The 22,286-nt window shown below is 29.8% G+C and overlaps 1 protein-coding gene and 1 long non-coding RNA gene across 6 annotated transcripts; both read right to left on the bottom strand.

Moving 5' to 3' along the window:
- Nucleotides 1-409: 409 nt before the first annotated feature.
- Nucleotides 410-5,224, bottom strand: LOC121175250 (uncharacterized). 5 transcript variants are annotated; one of them, XR_005892474.1, is made up of 5 exons: nt 5,064-5,224; nt 4,874-4,963; nt 3,027-4,784; nt 966-1,736; nt 410-597 (listed from the first exon to the last, which is right to left on the bottom strand). It is a non-coding gene; the product is annotated as an uncharacterized lncRNA (long non-coding RNA). The 5 variants fall into 5 exon arrangements; XR_005892471.1 differs by having other exon boundaries at nt 966-1,042; nt 1,630-4,784; nt 5,064-5,223; XR_005892473.1 differs by having other exon boundaries at nt 966-4,209; nt 4,710-4,784; nt 5,064-5,223.
- A 5,085-nt stretch (nt 5,225-10,309) lies between these two features.
- LOC100813637 (DNA-3-methyladenine glycosylase I-like) lies at nt 10,310-14,273 on the bottom strand. Its single transcript, NM_001253079.2, has 5 exons — nt 13,828-14,273; nt 11,934-11,991; nt 11,512-11,595; nt 11,279-11,420; nt 10,310-11,061 (listed from the first exon to the last, which is right to left on the bottom strand). Exons 1-5 carry the CDS (start codon nt 14,207-14,209, stop codon nt 10,783-10,785), a joined length of 945 nt encoding a protein of 314 aa, NP_001240008.1. The 5' UTR covers nt 14,210-14,273; the 3' UTR covers nt 10,310-10,782.
- Nucleotides 14,274-22,286: the final 8,013 nt, after the last annotated feature.

Below are 22,286 nucleotides of genomic sequence, written 5' to 3'. Positions count from 1 at the left end.
CTTGGGTAACACATCAAGAATAGGAAAGAAAATGGGAATAACTTCTAGAAAAAAAGAATTAAAAAAAATGTAGGATTTCAAAATTAGTAGAGATTTTTCTTAACAAAAACTAGACGTAGAAAGATGCCACACTATATCCTAGAAACACATGCCAACACTGAATAATAATAATATTACAATAAAGTAATTAAACTACTGCAAAAACCATTATAAAATAATAATTTAAATAACCATCAATTTGGTCCCTAAACTATTACTTTTTCGTAAATAGTGCCAAAAGTATTGGAAATTATATGAATAGTTCCTAAGTATTATAAATTTTAAGATAACAAAGTAATTGTATAAATATTAGTCTCTTTAAGTATTGCAAAGTCCTTCAAATTACACAATTATAAACTGTGCACAAAAATTATTCATCTTCATATTTATAGATTTGCTGCCATAATTAATTGGTACATTGATAAAGGGATGAACATGATTATGCTTCCTAAAAGAGTAGTAGAAGTAATAGCATTTTGTAGCAACTCAATATTTTTCTCGGGGCCAATATCATCTAACAAAACACCATCAGCTATGGAAGCCTGTAATATGTGAGCCCTGCAATGAAAAAAACTACATCTAAATTAAAGAAAATTAAAGAGGAGGGATTTCAGTCCAAGTGTCTCTCTATAGCATCATTACCATGATTGTACAAACAAAGAGACAAGGAACATTCATCTTCAGTGTATAAATCACATTAAAAATGAAGAATAAGAAATAAATGTTGAAGAATAGAAAAAATAATGGCTCATTCAATACTTTCAAGACAACCTTTCATGAGAAACATATAATTTACATATGGCAAATGATTATAGCACATTGCATTTGCATTCTACAACTGCTTCTTTGAAATTGAATTATGATATGGAATGATGACATTTAATGCAAACTAATAACTACTTTACCGGGGAACATAAATGATATACCTTCCGGATGCTCATTGCTACCTCAACGATGAAATAAGCACAGGTTGATCTCAAATTGAATTCTAGACTCACATTATCTGATGTAGGTAGGCAATAACAAAATATGGTTAGAATTTAGTTTGCATAGGGAACAAAAATTAATAAAATGATAGATTTAAGCATGTCAAAAGCAAAATAAGCTTTTCTAAAAATCTTGTGTGCAACCAATATTAACATATTGTTTCCCTATAAAGCATAAACACCTCCAACTATGGTACAAACTGCACAATCCTCCATTGTGGTAACCAAACTGTGAAAAAAGCTAGCAATCATTGACGTACTACAAGGAAGACCATTGTGTATAATACGAGTAGGCAAATGTTCAACAAAAATTTATTTCATGTTTTCTCTCTAGACAACCTGAAGAACATCCATGAATATTTTGGTTTTAGCAAAATGAAACAATTCATATTTTGATAACACTATCCCAGAGAAAATAAAATTCCAAAAACAGGCAATAACCCCTAGATTAGAAAGTGTTTAATACGAATCAAATTACACAAAAGGATAAGTTCAGGCTTACCTCCCAAATGATTTGAACATAAAACAACAATTCTAGAACCATGTGCAATAAAAGATCTTATCATGGAATGTGTCCTGCCCGTATGACGGCAAGTTATCTTACCAAGAAACCATCAACATCAACATGCTTCCTTTGGTGATCTATGGCCGTTGGCTATTTTCTAAGTTCCATATTGGTGAAACTTGTGAACTGTGCGACCAAGAATATCACTGCAAGTGGAGGAGGTTGGTTAGCAGGGAACAATATTAACATAAACCATTTGAACCTGTTCTACTTGTTCCTGTCAATATATATTGAGCTTCATGTAATGTCTTGAGTTAGAGCTATAGTTTCGAAGAAATTCATCTGAAAAGCTTGGAAAGTTATATTATCGTTTCACACTTTTACATTTCTATAAAAATTATCCTTTCTATATAACATTAGCATTTCAAGAGTCCATTAAAAATTTGATTATGAAAAGCAAGACTTGGTTGAGTTTACAACAGGCTTTACAGGAAGTACAAAAAATACAATCAAGTCAAATAAGCGCCTAAAATCAGTTTAAGGAAAGAAAATATTCAACTACTGGGAAAGGAAGGATTATGGTGCCCCTACTTATCATAAAAAAAAGTTGTAGAACAATTATGTCTCGGGTTAAAGTGAAAATAAAGGAAATTTATCAATAATAATAGAAAGTGGATAAGTCTAAAATGTCATCCATATGCAACATCTTGTAAATGAGCCATGAAAAAATTGGAAACAATTTATTTTATAGAAGTAAACTAACCACACCCCTGAACATGTAGAAACCATTTACCTAATCCACTGTTACTCAATTGGAAGCAACATTAATCAACATAAATTAGTTCTCTGAAAATGTCATAAATATTACTCAGATTTGAAAATTTTTACATAGTACGTTCATTCTTTATAATTTTAAACCTAAAAGAAAACATTTTTCTTCTTTTATTTTAATTATTAAAACTATCCACTTTCCTTTCTTTGGAAATTAAACATTCACGCTTTATCATTCCTACCATCATCAAGGTTACTACTTACTGCTACCACCACTCTACGTACTATTCTGAAAGTCCCAAAAACTAAAAGTATAATTTTTTTTTTAATTCTAAAGGAAAACCATGCACCTCATTGAAAATGTAAACAAACCTGGAAACACAAGTTGTTTCACTGTTATATCAATTAAATAAAAATATAAGCTAAAAAGAATAAACATGACATCTTTGCAATCAAATTCATGGTATCACTTCTCCATCATGTGCTCAAATTATATGCATAATCTCCAAGATATCAAGAACCATACTAAGTTATTTTTTTATTATCAACGAAACCGTATGATCTGAAGAGAATGGAGACAATTCGTAATTGTATATCAATATTTGATTGAAGATATATAAATGCACATGACAATGAGATATAGTTTATTTTTCCTGTATGAAAATGCACATGTGGTAGTCTTTGGTTTCTATTTATAAGAAGCAGGGGAAAGTTCAGAGAAGAACCTGAATCTGAATTTGAAGCATCCACCATCTCACAATCAAACAACATAATTAGGAGACAAAAGAACCCTTTAATCAGGTTGCTACAGAACCACATATATCTGGAAATTCTAGGCTAAAAAATGTTCATTTTCACATTCCTAAATGGCTCATCAAAAAATTTAAAAGTTGTTATATATGATCAAACAAAATGAGTTTAGTTAGAACAACACACAACTCTGTGGAACATGAAAATGCATAGGTTTGTAGTTCTTTACCAAAACAAAAAATAAAAAAGATTTATTATCTAATAACAAATATTGCTGCCAAGGCACATGAATTTTTCTAACTAGTCTGCCACTTAAATATGTTGCTAGTACTATTTAAGTTGGAAAATATAAAGTTTAAGGCTCCCACGGTTACTTAGGACTAGAGTAAGCTTTTCTCTTTATTAGTTTAAGTCACACCTCATGCATTTAAGTCAAAACAACAGTTGTTCCATAGATATGATTCTTTTTTAAATTATGATTATAATTACTATAATTGTATAATAAATATAAATTTCCACTAAACAAATCATGGAGAAGAAGAAAAACCGTAATTATATGATTAAATTCTAAATTGAGGATTTATATATAGGTACTAAACTAGCTAATTAATGGGTGTGCCTATAAAAAAAAACTAATTAACGAACATGCATTACAATAATAAAGTTAGAATACATAAACTTATTAGTATATTCACGAGTTATTTTAAAATATGGAAAAAAAAATCAATACGACAACAGGAATCATGTACTAATTGATCAATTAAAATTCCGTTTCTCTACCTCTGACCAGTGTCCTTTATATATATATATATATATATATATATATATATATATATATATATATATATATATATCAACCACTTCTTTAACCAACAATTTGATTCATGACTTCTATATTTTTCTCTCTTCTCTCGTTCTCCTCATCCATTTGAGCTCCTGTGACAAGCATTTATTAATTAGTTTCATTTTTTTAATTTTATATATGATTCTTTTTTTCTAATTTCATGTTAATTTCATGTTCATAGACTTCTAAATTTTCTAAACCTGAGACTTGGGATTCAGTTTTTCACATTATTTGACTTTCTTTAATTCTCTTTCCTTCTTTCAACTTTCATCCCTCAAGAAACATGGACCGGCCAAGGCGGTAAATGCTTATAGCTGAAAAATGCAGCATCCATAATGGACCAAATATTAAAGATCTGCATTAAGTATTTTATAATTCTTATGATTCTTAAGGTTTTATTTGTATGCATGGAAATATGAATTGCATACCAATTGGACTATAATAAGAACAGGTAAAAGTTTTTTTTTTTTTACCTTCTAGTATAAATCAGAAATTCAAAATTCTTATGATTCTTCAAGTTTCATATGTATGATTTTTAAAATTTGTGGTGTCTCCGTGTTCATACCCAATGTCACATCTGTGCTTCCTAAGTTTAAAACCGAAACCAACACCAATTCAGTTTATTTGCATGAGAGATCTATCTAATCCTAAGACAAAGATGCAATCTACATTTATTCCAAATAAAAGTAGGATTTGGGTCTTATTCTTTAACCCTAACTAACTATATGGTCGAAATAGCTTAGAACTAAAACCTAAACTATTCCATGAAATTGAAAGAAGGCAGTAGTAGTAGTAATAAGGAAAAGACGCTAACCCTGACAATAATTTTGTATTGAAGAGCATGAGGAAGCTTGTATCTGACAATCAAGACATTGGGGTCTCTGTGCAGCTGCATGAAGAACATCAAAAACAAAGAAAAGTTAGGGTTTCGCGATGACACTGGGAAGTGAGAGCAAGGAGGAAGGAGAACGGGGGTACATGCGGAGGATGTTGTTGATAGTGTGCTCCTCTTACTCGATGGTGAAGGATGACGCATTGATGATCTTCGTGTCCATCTCATAAGAAAACCTATTTTTTTTCCGAAATTGAAAGGAAAAAAAGAATGAGAAAGTGAAAAAATGGAAGAAAGAGAAAAGAAGAATTGAAGATTGAGAGAATAGATAGTTACTTTTTTGTGCCTTCAGGGACGACGAAACGCTCGTAACGATCTGGGGCATTCATCGCTTCACTTCTGCTTCCTCCCTCTCACTACTCACTACTCTATCTCTCCAAATGAAATGGAAATGTTACTGCGTGCACCTATTATCATGTCTTCAATCAAAACTGGTTGGGCCCAAAATTAACTATCCTCTTAATATTAACTATATATCAACAAATAATGTTTTTATAGTTATTTAAAAATCATATTTTAATATATATTTCATTAGAAAAAAGAAGAAAAAAAACTAAAATCATAATTTAACATACTATTTCAGTTTTCAAAAGAAGAAAAATGTTTTAAGCAAATATAAAGCAAAATCGTATTTAGATAAATGATTTCTTTATTATGAAATTGTATACCAAAGTATAACTTATCTATTTTTGTAATTTAAAAAAATACCGTTTATGATCATTTTTTTTAAAACTTATTTATTTTCCTAATTAATCCGAAGTCTGAACAACGTCACCGTATGGTTAGAATGATTTTGCCTCATTAGGGATTTACCAAAATATAACTTATCCTTTTTTTCATTTTCATACAATAAATAAAATATAAGATATAAAATGAGGCTACACCTAGAGGGGTTAGTTAGCATTTGTTATTGAAAATGTTTGTATGGAAAAAAAATTTCATTGAAATAAATTATTTAAATAAATAAAATATTATAACTAAGTTACAAATTTTATGTTTTTCTATAAAATAAAAAATTTAGTAAATAATCTTAATATTTATTTATGCATATTAAAATTAAAATCAAAACATATTTACATGAATAAAAAATATTATTTTTTAAAATAATAAATTATATATATTTAATCTACAGTTAATTATACCCATAAGTAAAAGTAGCCGTAGGTATAAGTTTGTAGAGATTTTAAAATATAATGATGATTTAATATTTATTTATTGAATGATGACAAATATCTCATAAAATATACTTTTTAAATATTTATTGGACATTTTGATAATAAATAATACATACATTGTCTGTATAAATGTTTTTGTATGATAAATTTTTTATTTTTATAATAATTAAATAAAATATATTAATAATAAATTTTAATTGTTTGACGATATAATTATTTTTACCAATATTCTATAAAATTTAAACTCAACTATTAAAAATAGTTTTTTTTTTATTTTCAAATGAACTGATATGCAATAATTATTATAAATTTGCGTTATATTTAAATGATAATCATGAAATAATAAAATTAAAATTATAAAAATTATTTTAATAATTTAGTTTAATTTTAAATGCTTACTTTTGAATTTGTTATTGTTTATTAATTATTATATTTTTTAATTAAAATATAATTAATAAGTCAATATATGATTTTTTTAAAATATATAAATAATTAAAAAAGTTTATATTAACATCGGTTATTTTAAAATTGATATTGTAAGTGCTTAGACGACATCAGTTTTCAAATAACCGATGTTAAAGTCGTACTAAATCGAGCTGTTAACATCTATTATTTGAAAACCGATGTTGTAAGTGCTTAACGATATCGGTTTTCAAACAACCGGTGTTAAAACTTATTTTTTTAGTAGTGTTTGTTCACAATTTTCTTTGATTCACCTACTATAGTTAGTGATTAGACTTGTTTCCATGTTCTGAGAATGTGAACTAGTGTTTATATAATTTGTATTTGACTTATTTAAATTATTTGGTATTTGAAATTATGTAACTAGTAATTAGAATTATGTAGAAACTAATACTATTTTTAAATTATTTGTATTTGAAAATAATTAATATATCTAGATACTAATAATTTCATAAATATTTTTAAAAAATATTAATTATAGTGAGCAAAGTAGTCTGTATTATAGTGGGTTTTGAAACTTAGTGTATTACACACAAGTAAGCCTATTGTCTTACATATTCTTTTCCATGTTTATTGTTTGTGATTGATGAGTCAACTCATCAATTTATTGATGACTAAACTTATTATATTACCCTCAATTTATAGTGGGCTATCTCCAGTGTATTATATAGGGCTTTCTCCATACTGTTGCTAAGATTACCCATGGGGTTTTTACATAGGAATAGTGAGTTGTCTGTAAGTTGTTAGTTGCTAAGATTACCCATGGTGTTTTTACATAGGAATAGTGAGTTATCTGTAAGTTGTCAGTATGCAGGGACAAATATGTGATTAATAATCAGTTTGAATGGGCACAATTCTTGAGTTTTATATTTTTTGGAGGGATATCTAAGTGTTTTAATTAGAAGGGAAAACCCTGGAGATTAATCATCAATTTTCTTATTAGTGACCCCTTGTTAGTGTATATTGTTCCCAAAATAATAACGGGTGAAAATTAAGTCGTTTTAATTGTTTAGTAGAATTCTATAATTGCGAGTAAAGATTCTATAATTGCCATTATAGTTGATACTTTTTAAAAATGTGTCGATAAAATGAATTGATAAAATAATTATATAGCATAAAAAGTTTTCCACTCATTTAATCACAACCCATCATGTATGATAAGTTTATTGATTTTTCATATAATTATCTTAAATTAATCCAAACGATAACTTATAATTGTGGATGATAGTATATATAAAATTATTTTATACTTGTCACTGGATAAAGACCTGCCATGTTGGAGCTAGAAATCAGCTTTGAAAATCTTACTTAACAGAATTTGAACAGCTTTAAGAAAGACTAGAGAAAATAATGTGATTTTTTTCAAAAAAAAAAATGGTCATTGTGATATTTTTTTAAGGATTATTTTGAAGTCAACAGCTACCTCATCAACAATTCTATATGTTTATTACAAAAATAAACCAAAAGCTCAATGGAAATATATAAAACAAGGCATAAACCTAGTTGACTCTCGGTTACCTGTTATATAGTTATAATTGAATTTAAGAACAAGGTGGAAACATATAAGGTAAACTAAATATAGAGCATATTTAATAAACTTAACATTCAGTATCATAAAACTTAATAGACAAGTTGTTCAAAAGTCACATGGCTAAAAGGCCATGGAGATGCTATCACCAAAAGCAAATAAACAAACATAAAACAACCGTCTCCAACAAGGTTATCTCCTTAAAAGTAGTATATCTACAGAACATGGCAGAAAACAAAACAATCAAGGATAGAGGGGAAGACCCCCAAGGTAGAAAGCTTGCATCCGGATCTAGCATTCTCCTACTAGACAGGCTCCTTGCTCTGTCTAATCTTTCTGTTGTTTGCCAAGGAGTAACCCATGCAACATATGTGGAAGAAAAAAAAAAGAAAGGAGGAGATTTACAAGTATAATACCACTATAAATATAACTAGCCTTACACATTTACACTAGTACAAAGACGAGCAGTACAAAGGTGCATTACACAATTAGGAATTTAAGGATAAGTACTACATTTACATTGAAGGACTTATAAGTATTATCTTTACAATTGACATAATTAAGACTTCCAATGGTCCAATAGCAAATTTAAAACACAACAATGCACGTTCTAAGCCAGGAGATTACCATACAAATCACCAAGTGATAAGCTTCACAATCTAGAGCCATAACTCCCACAATTCAAGCAATTAGTCCCACTTAGCACATAAGCACATTATCACATCACTAACATATCCAGCTTTAATCTAATCACTTAGAACTTAATTGAAAGCATGCAAATCATAGATAATCAATAGGGAGAGATTCAGCCAGAGGCAATTGGAATCAATAACAATGATTTATGCCATAGAATTCTAAACCCTCGATTGGTGCAGATTGCGTTACCAAAATCAAAAATGAAAGTCAGAAACTGGAAGGGGTTTTGCACTCGAGATTGTGGAGGTGAGGTCGTTGCTATTCTCTACATACAAGAACAAAATTTGTTGATTTGAGGAAAGAAAAAGGCCAAGAGAGGGATTTCATGGATGAGAGAAAAGCATGCAATAGTGGGGTGTTGTGTGGATCGCGTATGCTAGCTTGCGTTAATCAACGGAGAAGGAGCCATGGCAGTGGGATGTTTGAGTTATGTTATTTTTAGCTTAAACATAAGAGAGAATAAAAATAAGGTGTACGGTGGTGAGGTTTAGGCTTGCCTATTGGAAATGTGGCTACCCGAGGATTTATTGTGCCTACGTTAAAAAAAGTGTTACGAGATCTCAAAGAAAGAATTTGAAGGAAAGTGGCACGTAGTGTTGCTAGATGCACAACTGGTAATATGTGGAGATACAATATAGTTATTTAAAATACTAAGAATAGCTATAGCAATTAATTATTATAACAACAATTGATGTCTTTTTAATTTGGATAAACTAGGGAGACAAGAATAAAATTTAGATGTTATTAAGATTGCACAAAAATTCTAATATAATTATTTTAGAATTTGCATCAGTTTAAGGTATATGAATTGCGTTATTTATTGATTACTCTGACTCTAAATGAGCTATAAGTGTTTTATTCTCAATATAAGTATCACTGATTATGAAATTACTATCCAAAGGTACACGTCACTAAGACACTAATTGCTCTCTCTAGCTACTTACAAACCTTAATCTAGTATTCGCATATAACATTAATTAATAATAATAACTAAAGAATTAAATAATTACTTAATTTCCATGAACATATCAGTCAATCACTCGAACACATATAATCAAAATGTTTTAGCAATTTGTAAGTTAACTCCTCAAAACAGGATATTACACGTTAAATTCATAATATATTAACAAAATGATATTTTAAATTATAAATTATAATTTTTTACACTAAGTATATTAAAAATATGTAAAATACAAACTATTCTTCTCACTCAATAGAAAATGGAACTTGAATGTTCTATCTGTATATTTTTGCTTACGTTTTATTTATTCTTTAAATTACCAATCAAATTTTTAAATGCCTACAATATGGTTAACAAATAAACAATAAAAAATATGAAAAAATATCTATTGGTTCCTAAATTAATACCTTTTATGTAACCAAAAGAAATTAATACCTTTTATTCTCAACTCTGTCTTTTATTATTTCTCTACCGGTCCACTTCTTAGAGAAGACTCTGTTCTGACCTTTGCAATTTATTGTATTTTAGTTGGTTTTCGGTTCTTCCATTTCCATAATTCTCACTTATTTTCTTTTCTTCTTCACAAATAACTTTGAATAGAAAATAATATGGGTAGGTAGCAAACACCGAATTATAAATCTAAAAAACATGAGAAATAATAAATAATAAGCAAACTACAAAAGCTGACAAATATCTTTGAGCATAACCTCTTTCGTCTTGTCATTATTTGTATTTACTTGCCATACCAAACAAATAGCATTCTAGCAACAAAGGGTTTCACTCTCTGGTATCACTCTATTTGTAAAGCACACTTTTTATTTTCCTCATTTAATTAAAGGGACAGCACACTTAAAAAAATAGGAAGAAAAAAGTGTCCAAATTCCCCCTAAAAATATAAGGAAAAAAAAAGAAGAAAGGAACTATACAACATTCATGTCTTTATTTGTCCAATATGTACGGAATATGTACGGAAAACCGCATGTGTTTATGGTTCTAAATAATTTTTAAGTGAAATCAGAAATTTTAATATACGAAAAGGAATTCATAAGACTCTGAAGTTTGGTTGAAACCATGATGATCTTCATTCATGTAATAATAATTTCTCTAAAAAACTTTGTGAGAGGGTGTGCTTATAAACCCCAACTGAAAATTCTGCCAGTGAAAGAGTGTATGTTAGATATGCCTCCAAGGTCTTTCTGCTAGGCTCACACATTCACTATGCCTATAACAATCCACAAGATGGTCAATGGTCAACCCTGCAGCTTGCATAAAAGAGTGTACTATCACTGGACCCACGAACCGAAATCCACGCTTCACCAAGTCCTTGCTAAGTGCCTCTGCCTTTGGACTCCTCAATGGCACATTTCTTGGGTATCTGTATCTGCTTATTATTGGCTTATGATTCACATAACCCCATATGTAACTACTGAATGATCCACATTCTTTTACAATCTGTGCATAAAGAACAAGAAAAATTATCTATTTTTTATTTATTTATACTTATGAATCGAAACAGATAGATATATGAGGATTTATAATAACGCATAAATTATTTTCAACTAACTGAAATAGACCTTTTGGTAGAATCAATTAACTTTGCTACCATGAAACTGAAAAGAGGAATATTTAAAATTTGCATATATAGACATGGATTGTGATCTGTACTTGCCTTCATTACGCATTTGGCATTGTCTACTATGCACATAACTCTGCTATCGGCTAAAGAAAGTGCTTTGTTTGATGCAATCTCCATGATTTCCTTTTCCTTCATTTTGGCAACAGTATTAGCATCAAATCCAGCGAAAACTTCTCTGTATCAAACATTGTATAATAATATAACTATATTAATTTGATTAAGAACAAAACATGTATAGAATTAGAATCGGTCACACACAATGTTACCTTAGAGTCTCCTTTCTTTTTAGAATTTCTGTCCAGTTGTAGTCCATGAGCAATCCAGACATTGCAAGCAACTCAAACAATTTGCTGTTTCATGGTTCACCCAATCAAAATAATTGCCATTAGGGAAAGAAAAAAAAAAGTTGTGAGATAGTGCAACAATGTTCCTCCATCCATGTCAAATCATTTTCATATAAAGTGAACCACTCGTCTTATTAGTTATACCAATTATTAGCATAAGATATTTAGAGTATAATTGTGAATTAATTAGATATTTAGGTAACATACCAATATATAAAGTATTGTTGAAAGACAAAATAGTTGTTTTCTTGATTTTTTTTTTTTTGGAAGTGATAAAATTTTAAAACTTTTAAAAAGCTCATGAATTAAAATGAAGGGAGTACTATTCAGTGCTTAGAACTTACTTGTCATCATAAGCAGGAACTCCCCAGCATTCATCATGAAATTCTATGTACGCCTTATCTGCATATGACCCTTAGATCAGTTCTTTGTGGAATTAGATACTACCAAAAAATTATGCGAGGTATGTACATAATCCTATGTTTTGGACCATTTTGAAAAGGATACATAGTTGGACCAGTATTATCCAACATTTTGATCATCTTATTTTAAAGGTTTAAATATATTTTTTGTTCTTATAATTTAATATTTTTATATTTTGTTTTAGTAAAAAAAATTATTTTAATTTTTATAAAATATGTTTATTTTATTTTTCATCCTTAAAGTATTTTCAATAATATTTTAAACATTAAAAAAAGTGTTTTAAACAATGAAAAAAATATATCTAAAACACTCTAAACACAATAAATAAAACAATCATATTTTATAAGAATAAAAATAAAAAAATTACAGAATAAAAATAAAAAAATATTAAATTACAAAGATAAAAAATATATTTAAATCTACCTTAAATATAATTACTACTAAAAGTCAGCTGACACATCAACTAGTAGGTTCTTTTTTATTTTTATTTTAAGGGAACTAGAAGTAGGTACAACCTACAGGATGTGGGGGAAATTAATTTAAAACTGTCGAGTACTAGCAAAATAAGATATCTGGTACGGTTTTGCCGTTATTTTTATATTTATGGTCAATAACATGATAATTAATTCTAACAAGGACCAATTGGATATTTTGCTACATTTATTATATGGGCTAATTAAGTTGGTGTTTGACACTTCAACTACTCAAAATAATCTTCTGATGTTGTTGACCATAGTGCTGCAATGCTATCAGCACCTTTAACAGCAATTAAGCAAGCAGAACAAAATATCCAAATTAATAGGTATGATTTTACATTCGAGCTATGAGGCATTGATATTGAAGTGAAAGCAACCTATTCTACTGAAGTTGTTGAATCGTTGTTACAAAAATAGAAGCTTTAGAAGCTTTAGGTAGAAAGACTTGCTTTCATGATTAAAATTTTTGTTTTATTTTTTCCCCACTTGAAATAAGCATGTATAAACCAATCCCCAATCAAAATGGCTAAAAATTATATCGACCATGCTTTAAAGAAACTACAAATGTTACTGGTTTCCTGTGAGAATGTCTTTATGGTGTTTTATTGTCAGACTCTGCTTCGATAAATTTGTCCATAAAAAGACAAATAAATGAGTTTCTTCTATAATTTAAAATCAACTATGCACAACATTTTTAAATTTTCTCTCATCTAATAATTTGTCTAAAAATTAAGAACATGAGTTAATTTTAGCTTATTGGTTAAAATCAATATATTTTATATATTTTTTTTTATTTTCTCCGGTAAGTACTTGTGAAGAAGTTTATCAAAGCCTTAATTAGCACTTAGCATCAGGAGTCATTGTTTAAACGCAAAGAAGACTACATTAAGTCAAAATTTGTAAAATTATAACTAAAAAAGCTTAAATATAATTTTTCTCTATAATTTAGCATTTTTTTCATTTTTTGTCTCTATAAAAAATTTATTTTAATCCTTATAAAATGTGTTTGTTTTATCTTTTATTCTTAAGACATTTTAGACAATATTTTTAATAGTTAAAAAAATATTTTGAAGTGTGAAAAAAATATTATTTAATGTGTTTTAAGGACGAAAAATAAAATAAATATATTTTGTAAAGACTAAAAACTGATAAGTACAAAAATGAAAAAATATTAAATTATATAAAAAAAATATTTAAACCTACAAAAATGATGAAGAATGATGACAATGAAGTTTAAACCCGAAACTTAGTACAAACTACTAAACATTCATCACGAAACTGACTCTAATGAACTTGCAAAATTGAAAAATAAAGGTATTGAAAATGAAATTGATCATACCACAGCTCTTTGTGATCCAGTTACATCTTTTCAATTCCCCAGGCTCAGTAGTGTGTGGTGGTTGTTGGTGTTGCTGCTGAAGAGGCTTATTAGAAGCAGCTATTGTAGGTTCTCTTCTTTCCCGTGGCGAAATCAAACGCAATGCCAGCGAAATCTTTTCATCCAGTGGAGTCAAAGAATCAGCCTGGGAAGAGTCATTTGAGTTTTGTGACAAAGACAATGAAATTGAAGACAGAGACAAAGATGAAGTGCTTTTCTGAAGCCCTATAGGGTACACTTTCTTGAGGTTTCTGGTGAAAAAACTGTGGTTCAATATTTTCTGTGTCTCTTTCACACTCCTGCACTTCTCAAGAGCATGTCTTCTCACATTCGTTTTAGACATAGTGTGGAAGCTAGAGGAGAAAAAAAATAATGTTGGAAGGTGTATGTTAAAGTGGGTTGGGAATGAGAATTGATCATAAAAATGTGGGGTTTTATAATAAAATGGATAGTGCCTAAGTTGGTTGTTGAAATGTGTTTTTCATGCCTAACAAAGATTTTTGGTTCTTGATTTTCAATCAATTTTTTTTTTATGAGTAGTAATTAAATACGATATTAGAATATTTATAACAGTCACATATTATATTCAATGGAATTAGACTCTTTTAATATTTTTAAGTAATATTGTTATCTGTACAAATTAAATACCATATAAAAAATTTACAATACTCATAATTTATTTAATCAATTGAATTAGATTCTGTTTATATTTTCAAAACTATATTTGATTAGAGTTTCTGGCATGCGCAACACAATTTCTTGATAAGGATACTTTTGCCCTTGACCCACACAAACATATGTCTATACGGCTAATACCAAATGTTGACATTACAAGATTTTTTAAACATAAACCAACACCGAAAACTCTATATACCTAAAATCCATTGAATTGTGTTCTTCTTGAGTACATTTTGATGGCACTCTCAATTATAAGCATAAGCAGATTAAGACCATTTAGCCTAATTTTTGCGGCGTCTCTCATGATAAATCATTCAGCATATTAAATGAGAAGATTTGTGTGATTTGAAAATTAAGGATGAGTAAATTTAACCGTTAAATCTTACGTGATTAATAAACATTAAACCTTAAGTGAATAATAAATATCCCAAAAATAAAAGTCTTGCAACTTTTTTAACTATATGACCGTCAATTATAAGTATGGTTTCAAGTTTTTTTGGTAAGACTTAAAAAAAATATAAGACATATATCAAGTGATAGAGCTTCTCTAAAAAATATTACTGTTTTTTTATTCATCCAAAAAAAAGACCTTCTCTAAAAAAAACATAGTGATGGAGCTATTTTTTATTTGAATGTAAAAATATATTGATAATTAGATTTAACATAATTAATAAGATATTTTAGGCAAAAAAATCCAATATTTTAATGTATCAGTTATCTCAATATTTTAATGTAATTTAATACTTCTAATTGACTATTCATTTTTTTGTTCATTAATTTTTTTATGTTGATTAACACTCCTTTCAAGATCTTTAATTAGGAAAATATTTCAATCATAATTATCAATATTACAATTCTCACCAAAACTTGTAAACTTTTTAAGATTAAAATATTAATTTTTTATGCTTAAATATTTTCATACTTATAAAATAATTCACCTTGATTTTATTACTTAAATTAATTTTTTATTTTATTACCTGATATTTTTTATGTTATATTTTAAAGAATTTATTAAGCAATAATGTAATATTTTATTAATTTGTCACATCACCGCTTAACATATTTTCATTGACAAAAGATACTAAAAATTAAACATAAAAAAATGACAAAAAGTAAAAAAAAAAAATAGTTTACTTAATAAAACCAAAATGAACTATTTTATATGTATGAAAAATATAATTATATTTTTTCAATTCATACTTTCATCCAAGTAACTTAAAATAGAAACTAAAATTCAGAAGAAAGAAGAAAAAGAAAGATAAAGAAAGATAAAGGAGGACATAGGAAGTTAAGAAAGTTTTGAGATAAATATTACAAAACAAAATAATTAATTTTTTAGGCTGTAAATGATTTAAAAAAACGGATGGCGGGCCTTAGGTGATAACTTCATTTGATTAGATGCAACTACAACCGCATCTTGAGTTCTTGACCATTCATAATGTAGTCAAAAATTGTTTATCTCAATCTCAGTAATAAAAAAAATGAGTAAAGTATCAAATTAGTCCCTTATTTTTGGAGGCGCTGTCAATTTGGTTTCTAAGATTTAAAAAATATCAAAATGATCATCGACTTTACATTCGGTTTTCCACATTAGTCCTTGTCGTTAGTACTCTCCTAACACCGTTAGTAAATGTGTGATGTGGCACGTTAAGTGCCACCTGGACGCACACGTGACAAGCGTAATTGGGAAATAAGTAATGTCACGTCATAGGGACTAATATGACATAATTTTAAATATTATATTGGAAAATGAAGAGTCAATTTTTGTATATAGTATCAAATTGATCCTTGATAGTTTTTAGTCTAATTGAAAACGTGATGAATTCCCTCTTACCATTTTCTTCCTCCTATGGTTGAAGGATAGCGTTCCTATGCTAGGTCCACGTCGATCATCGCTCTCCCAGTGGTGGTGGTTGTCGTTCTTCGTCACCCTTCACTGTTCGTTGACGCAATCAGTGCTTTTGTGTGTTCCACGTCGATCATCGTCACCCTCCAGTGTTGATTGACGCAATCGGTGCTTTCCAGTAGAGGTAAGGGTTTTGTTTTTTCATTGCATTTGGTCTTCTCATGTTGAACCAGCACTATATCATTCAAGCGTGTTGTTGTTTGCGTTTAAACTGTTGGAGTAGTTTTTGAGAGTGAAGGGTTTGAGATTTTGGTTTAAGAGGTTATTGAGAATAGCGTAGTGGTGTAGTGTGAGATGTGAAGCTTTTGAGAGAAGGAAGTGTTCTCTGCTTGAGATGCATGTGTCCCAATAATGAATGAGAGGGGCTTTAGGGGTGAATGGAATTCCAGAAGTTGAGGAAGAAGGAGATAAAGATGATGGTGATGGTGATGTGGGTAATAGAAGAACTACAAAATAATAGAAGAAGAACTACAAAGATGGAGAAAGATGAATAGGAGAAGAATAAGAATTGGATGAGAGTATGAGTAGGAGGAAAAATGGAATGAAAGCGTGAATGTTAAAGTAGCCGTTAGGGTTTTAACATTTTAAGGAAAAAGATGATCACCTAAATTATGTCATTTTAGTCCCTTTAATGTCAATTTAGTCTCTCCTTACATGGCAAGTAGAAGAAACTGATATGGAAGTTTCACGTGTGCGTCCAGGTGACACTTAACGTGCTACATCACACATTTACTAACGATGTTAAAAGACTACTAATGGCAGGGACTAATGTGGCAAACAGAATGTAAAGTCGAGGATCATTTTGATATTTTTTAAATCTCAGGGACCAAATTGACAGCGTCTTCAAAAGTGAAGAATTAATTTGGTACTTTACTCTAAAAGAATTAATGTTTGCATTTCTTAAATGATTTATACATATTGTTAAGTTTTTACCATGTAGAAAATATATTTTTTATATAGATTGTAGGTGTTTTTTTTTTTTAATAAAAAAAACAATCATGAAGTTAAATAGGATTATCATGGCAAAAAAATAATCCCTCTAGGTGATAAGAAAAATATTTAAAATCGGTAAAATGCTATATCTTATAGCTAGTTCACAACTAGGTGTACCCTCCTTTTAAGCAAAAAATAAAAAAATAAAAGTCATATATTATAAGTGTGTCTTAAAATAGGTGGACATAAGTGAAGTATTTATTGGTTGAAATGGAAAATTGGTAATGGCACTCCTTATCATAGGTAAGACCCAAATCACAACTCTTTTAGTTGCAGCGTTTTTCTCAATGCAAGGTGTAATGGGTCCATAAAATTCTTAAATCCTACTCCAGTGCCTTTAATTCTGAGACATACCTATGGCCTGCAAAGACAAAGATTTCCCATCCTTTTTTCCGTTCTTGACAATTGGTCTGGGTCATTGTTCCAAAATTTCTTCCAAAAAATCTGGCGGGGGTTCTTTAAAAATAAATGTTAATCAATATTCGAATAGCGTTGGTTAAGAAATTTAAAATAAACATATTTTTATTAGGAGACAAAAAATTATATTGTGTATAATATTTTTACGTTCTCTTATAATTTATAGAATATATATTTTTCCTTTTAGTTCTTTAACTAAATTAATATCTTAAGATTATGATTGATGGTATTGCCTGGAATTGATGTGGCATTAGAATACACACGTTAACCTTCTTCGTCAATTCTATTAGGGTGTTGCTAGGTGCATCCAATATTATTGGTGGTGCACCCAACATTTTTTAAAAATGTCAAAATTATCCTTGTACTTTCTTCGCATTTGTGATGGGTGTACGTGAGGGTGGTCCGTAAATCGAACGGATCAAGTTGATCCGTAAGGTTAATATGGATCAAGTTGATCCGTATGTTGATATTAAGCGCATACGGATCAACTTGATTCGTAAAAGACTTATGGATCAAGTTGATCCGTAAAAGATTTACAGATCAAGTTGATCCATAAAAGACTTACGGATTAAGGGTATTTCAGTCTTTTCCCCTTAAGTGCTAGGTGCACCAGCAATAATACTGGGTGCACCTAGCAACACCCATTCTATTATAGGAGCACAGACACAACCCCTTTAGCAATTAGGCTATTAGGCCAGTAAGCTGATAATATATTTGAATTTTAATGATAATGTTATTATCATCTTTCCAACAAGCACCTCCACTTATCTAGTAGATACAAATCATCTACAAGAGTCATAACAACCCCGATCATCAAGTATCCGAGGCTCTCATCCAATGCTATAAATATCAGGTTCTATCTTTCCTGATTCATTCTCAACTCACTCATGTACTACTTACTTGAGCATCGGGATTCTTTGTTTTCCAGGTGTCCTTGTGTTTTCCAAGTGGAGGATATTTGTAATCCGACATGATAGATCATGAAACCCATCTTGACTACGTCAATCAACTCCAGATTTTAATAAGTACATTAATAATATCCTTTTAAATTAGTTTGGTGCATATAAAGTTAGATGGAGAAACCAATGCTTTGATCTTTTCATATGTTGTGGCTAGTTGGTCGCAATATATTAGCATCTATCTTTAATTGTGGAAGTCAAACAACCAGATTTTTATATATGAAGTATTGATATATCTTCTTAACATTTAATTAGAATATGAGTGCAGACTTTTATATTATCCACCAGTTATGGATTATCATATGATTAAAATTATGTTTTAATAATTATTTTAAAAATTATATATAAAGTTTTTAATCAACTAATGCTGTAAAATTCTTTATATTAACGGTATATTAAAATTAAATTAATATTTTTCTAACATCCTATTGATATTAAATCAGAATAATTAAATTATTATATAGATTATTTAAAAATAATTAGAACATATGGTGGATAGGAACCAATTTCTCAACGTGGAGTTTTTTTTTTTTTAAAAACCCAATTAAGAAATCGTTCCTTCTTAATTGCATTTTTTTTATACATTTTAGAAATGTTATTTTATTTGTTTTTTTATTTTTTGTTTTATTAATTTAATATATTAATTTTTATATAAAAAATTATTTTTCATATGTTGTTGTTAATTTTATATTAAATTTATTTTGTTTAAAATTCTTCACAAATCTTTCTATCATGTTGTCAATTCCTTCCTATGACACGACATGCACATAGAATCTTTGTTGTTATTATGAAAATGAAACAATTATTCCTTAAATAAAACATTTATAATAGGTGGCATAATTTGAAACCAAATTTATGTAGATAATTTGTATGTAATGTTATTTTGCATGATTGAAGAAGACGAAAAAAAATAAAGGAAACTTAGATAAATAACTCAAGGACTAACATGATTAAAGTAGATAATCTTTTAAAAAAAAAGTGACGGCTAGTCTGCGCAATGACTACACAGATTCATCAAACATCAAAGTAATGATCTCATCAGCTCAATCGGACCTTTGGTACTAAATTCTGAATAAATGAAAAAATATTTTTCTCACATCATCGATGCGTTTGAACTTCATACAGTCATATTCAACACAATCATCACCTACATGAAATGGTTGACAATAAAAAAGATCAAGTATAATTTTGCAACCTCTATTGGTGTAAAAAATTGTTTTCCTTAAGACATCAAGTGACATGTCCTTACTTATTGTCATGGCTTTAGGTCCACTAGGGCATTCAAATACTATCCCTTTAGATGATGGAATCATGTCACCATTACAATACACAACAATAAATACATTATCCATGTTTTAAGCAATATGGTGAATATCAGACAAAGGAGTTGAGTTTCATTTAACCTTTTCTACTATTTATATTAGGTGATCAATTGTTCTCCCGTGACTCATACCAACGGCTAAGATCGTACCAACAATATAAAGGGTTTAGATTGTGTCTATATTTATTACAATTGGTCTCCGTAATTCAAAAAAAAGTAGTGTTCAGTCAAAGCGTCTTGTAAAAAGATTTGTATAGTCAAATTGTCTCAGAAAAAGCATTATGAGGTCAAATCGTCTCGGGAAAAAGTAATATTCAGTCAATTTGTCTTAGAAAAATGTGGTGCTCAGTTAATAAATGTAGTGTTCAATCAATTAAGAAGGGCAAACTGGAATTCATAGTACACAACAATTTAACAAGAGCAATTAATGTCGTTTGTGTCCACCAGTTCCACATCTGGGAGGTTGCATGTTTCTTGTCGGTTGCTGAATAACTTGTCCATGTTCTTGTGGTTGAAGTTGTTCATCAGCAACAAGTTACTCTTAGACAAACTCCTTAAAATTTGGTTGATCTATTGAAGAACTATAATCAATAGTTTGGGGAAAAGATGCAAACAAAGGCATGACATACTTTGCATGTACGCGGAAGCAAATTTTGGTGTTCGAAGTTATGTACCTATGAGATTGCTCATAAAGTCTTCTTCACTAGCACTGAAGAACTGCAGATTGTACCCATAAAGTCTTCTTTTACTCAACTTCTTTCTGCACCATATTCAACCAATTTGTTAGACTCATAATCATTTGGTGTTATTGAGGATCAACCTCACCCATACTGAAGTACCCCTGTAGCAAAGCCTATCCCATCAACTTAACCAAATGAGCCTGAGTTTACAACAAATCTTGGCTTACCCAACAAAGAACTTGGGTCCCTTTAATGAGGACGAAGACAAAATTTTATGCAATCAACCCTAGGAAGATCATGACGAAGAAGCTGAGCATGTTTTTCCATTAACAATCGTACCACCATACTACATGCCACCACAAATGCATAATGTCGATCTTGAATCTAATTTTGAAGATTTTGAGTACGACTATATGTTGGATCGCAAAAAAGTTCAACATCCGATGGGGACTCTCTTTGAAGGGATGCATTTTCAAACAAAAGAAGAAGTAATTCAACATGTTTTGTAGCGGTATCATGCGAGCAAAAGAGCTAACTAAAAGACACAACTATTAAACTCAACAAAGCTAATTGTTAGTTGTGATGATGATGGTTGTGCTTAGAGGTACAAGGCATTATATATCCTTGCAAGTGAGAAGTGGGAAATAAGAAAGCTCTGTGAATCCCATACATGTTCAAATCCTACAATCTCACAAGATCATGCAAAGTTATCTTATTTGCTCATCAATAAAAGAATCCACATGTTGATTGAAGATGATCCATCAACTTCAATGCCAACCTTGATATCACACGTCAAAAAGTACTTAAGGATACAGTACCTTGTATCAGAAAGCATGGTTGGCAAAGCAAAAGGCCATTGAAAATATCTACAACAATTGGAAAATATCATTCCACAATTTACCCAAATTTTTGCAAGCTATGCAGGAATTTCTTCCTGGTATGGTCGTAGAGAAGGAAACACTATCAATGCCCTGACAAGATGGTCAAACAGTACAACAATTCATGAAATTTCATCATCTTTTTTGGAGTTTCAGACCGTGTATCAATGAGTTTCAATATTGCAAGCTCATCATTCAGGTCGATGGAACATAGTTGGTGCAATCCTTCCAAGGAGGGGACCCATCACCAGAGCCATGGCTAGCAGACTCCAGGAAGATTGGGTCAGGGATGCAAGAGAAGGCCCTAGGATTCTCATGAGCCTTAGGATAGATTTTGGGCCCATGGGCTAAGTATGAGCTCACTTATCTTTCTACATATTAGATTAGGATTTCATTTGATGCAATTCTCCCAAGGAGGAGACCTGAGCCTTAGGATAGATTTTGGGTCAATGGGCTAAGTATGAGCCCACTTATCTTTCTACATATTAGATTAAGGTTTCATTTGATTCAATCCGCCCAATGAGGGGACCCATCACTAGAGCCATGGCTAGGAAACTCCAGGAAGTTTGGACCAAGAATAAAGGAAAA

This window comes from Glycine max, chromosome 8, assembly GCF_000004515.6.
Source record: "Glycine max cultivar Williams 82 chromosome 8, Glycine_max_v4.0, whole genome shotgun sequence".
Taxonomy (NCBI): domain Eukaryota; kingdom Viridiplantae; phylum Streptophyta; class Magnoliopsida; order Fabales; family Fabaceae; genus Glycine; species Glycine max.
This window is presented reverse-complemented; position numbering and strand designations above follow the sequence as displayed.

Excerpts from the sequence above, each read along its gene's own strand:
- LOC100813637 (NM_001253079.2), bottom strand. The coding sequence starts at position 14,209 with ATGTCTAAAACGAATGTGAGAAGACATGCTCTTGAGAAGTGCAGGAGT. Across the intron at positions 11,992-13,827 it reads CTGGATCACAAAGAGCTGTG|ATAAGGCGTACATAGAATTT; the intron begins GTATGATCAATT and ends GGTCATATGCAG. Across the intron at positions 11,062-11,278 it reads ATGCCAAATGCGTAATGAAG|ATTGTAAAAGAATGTGGATC; the intron begins GCAAGTACAGAT and ends CTTTATGCACAG.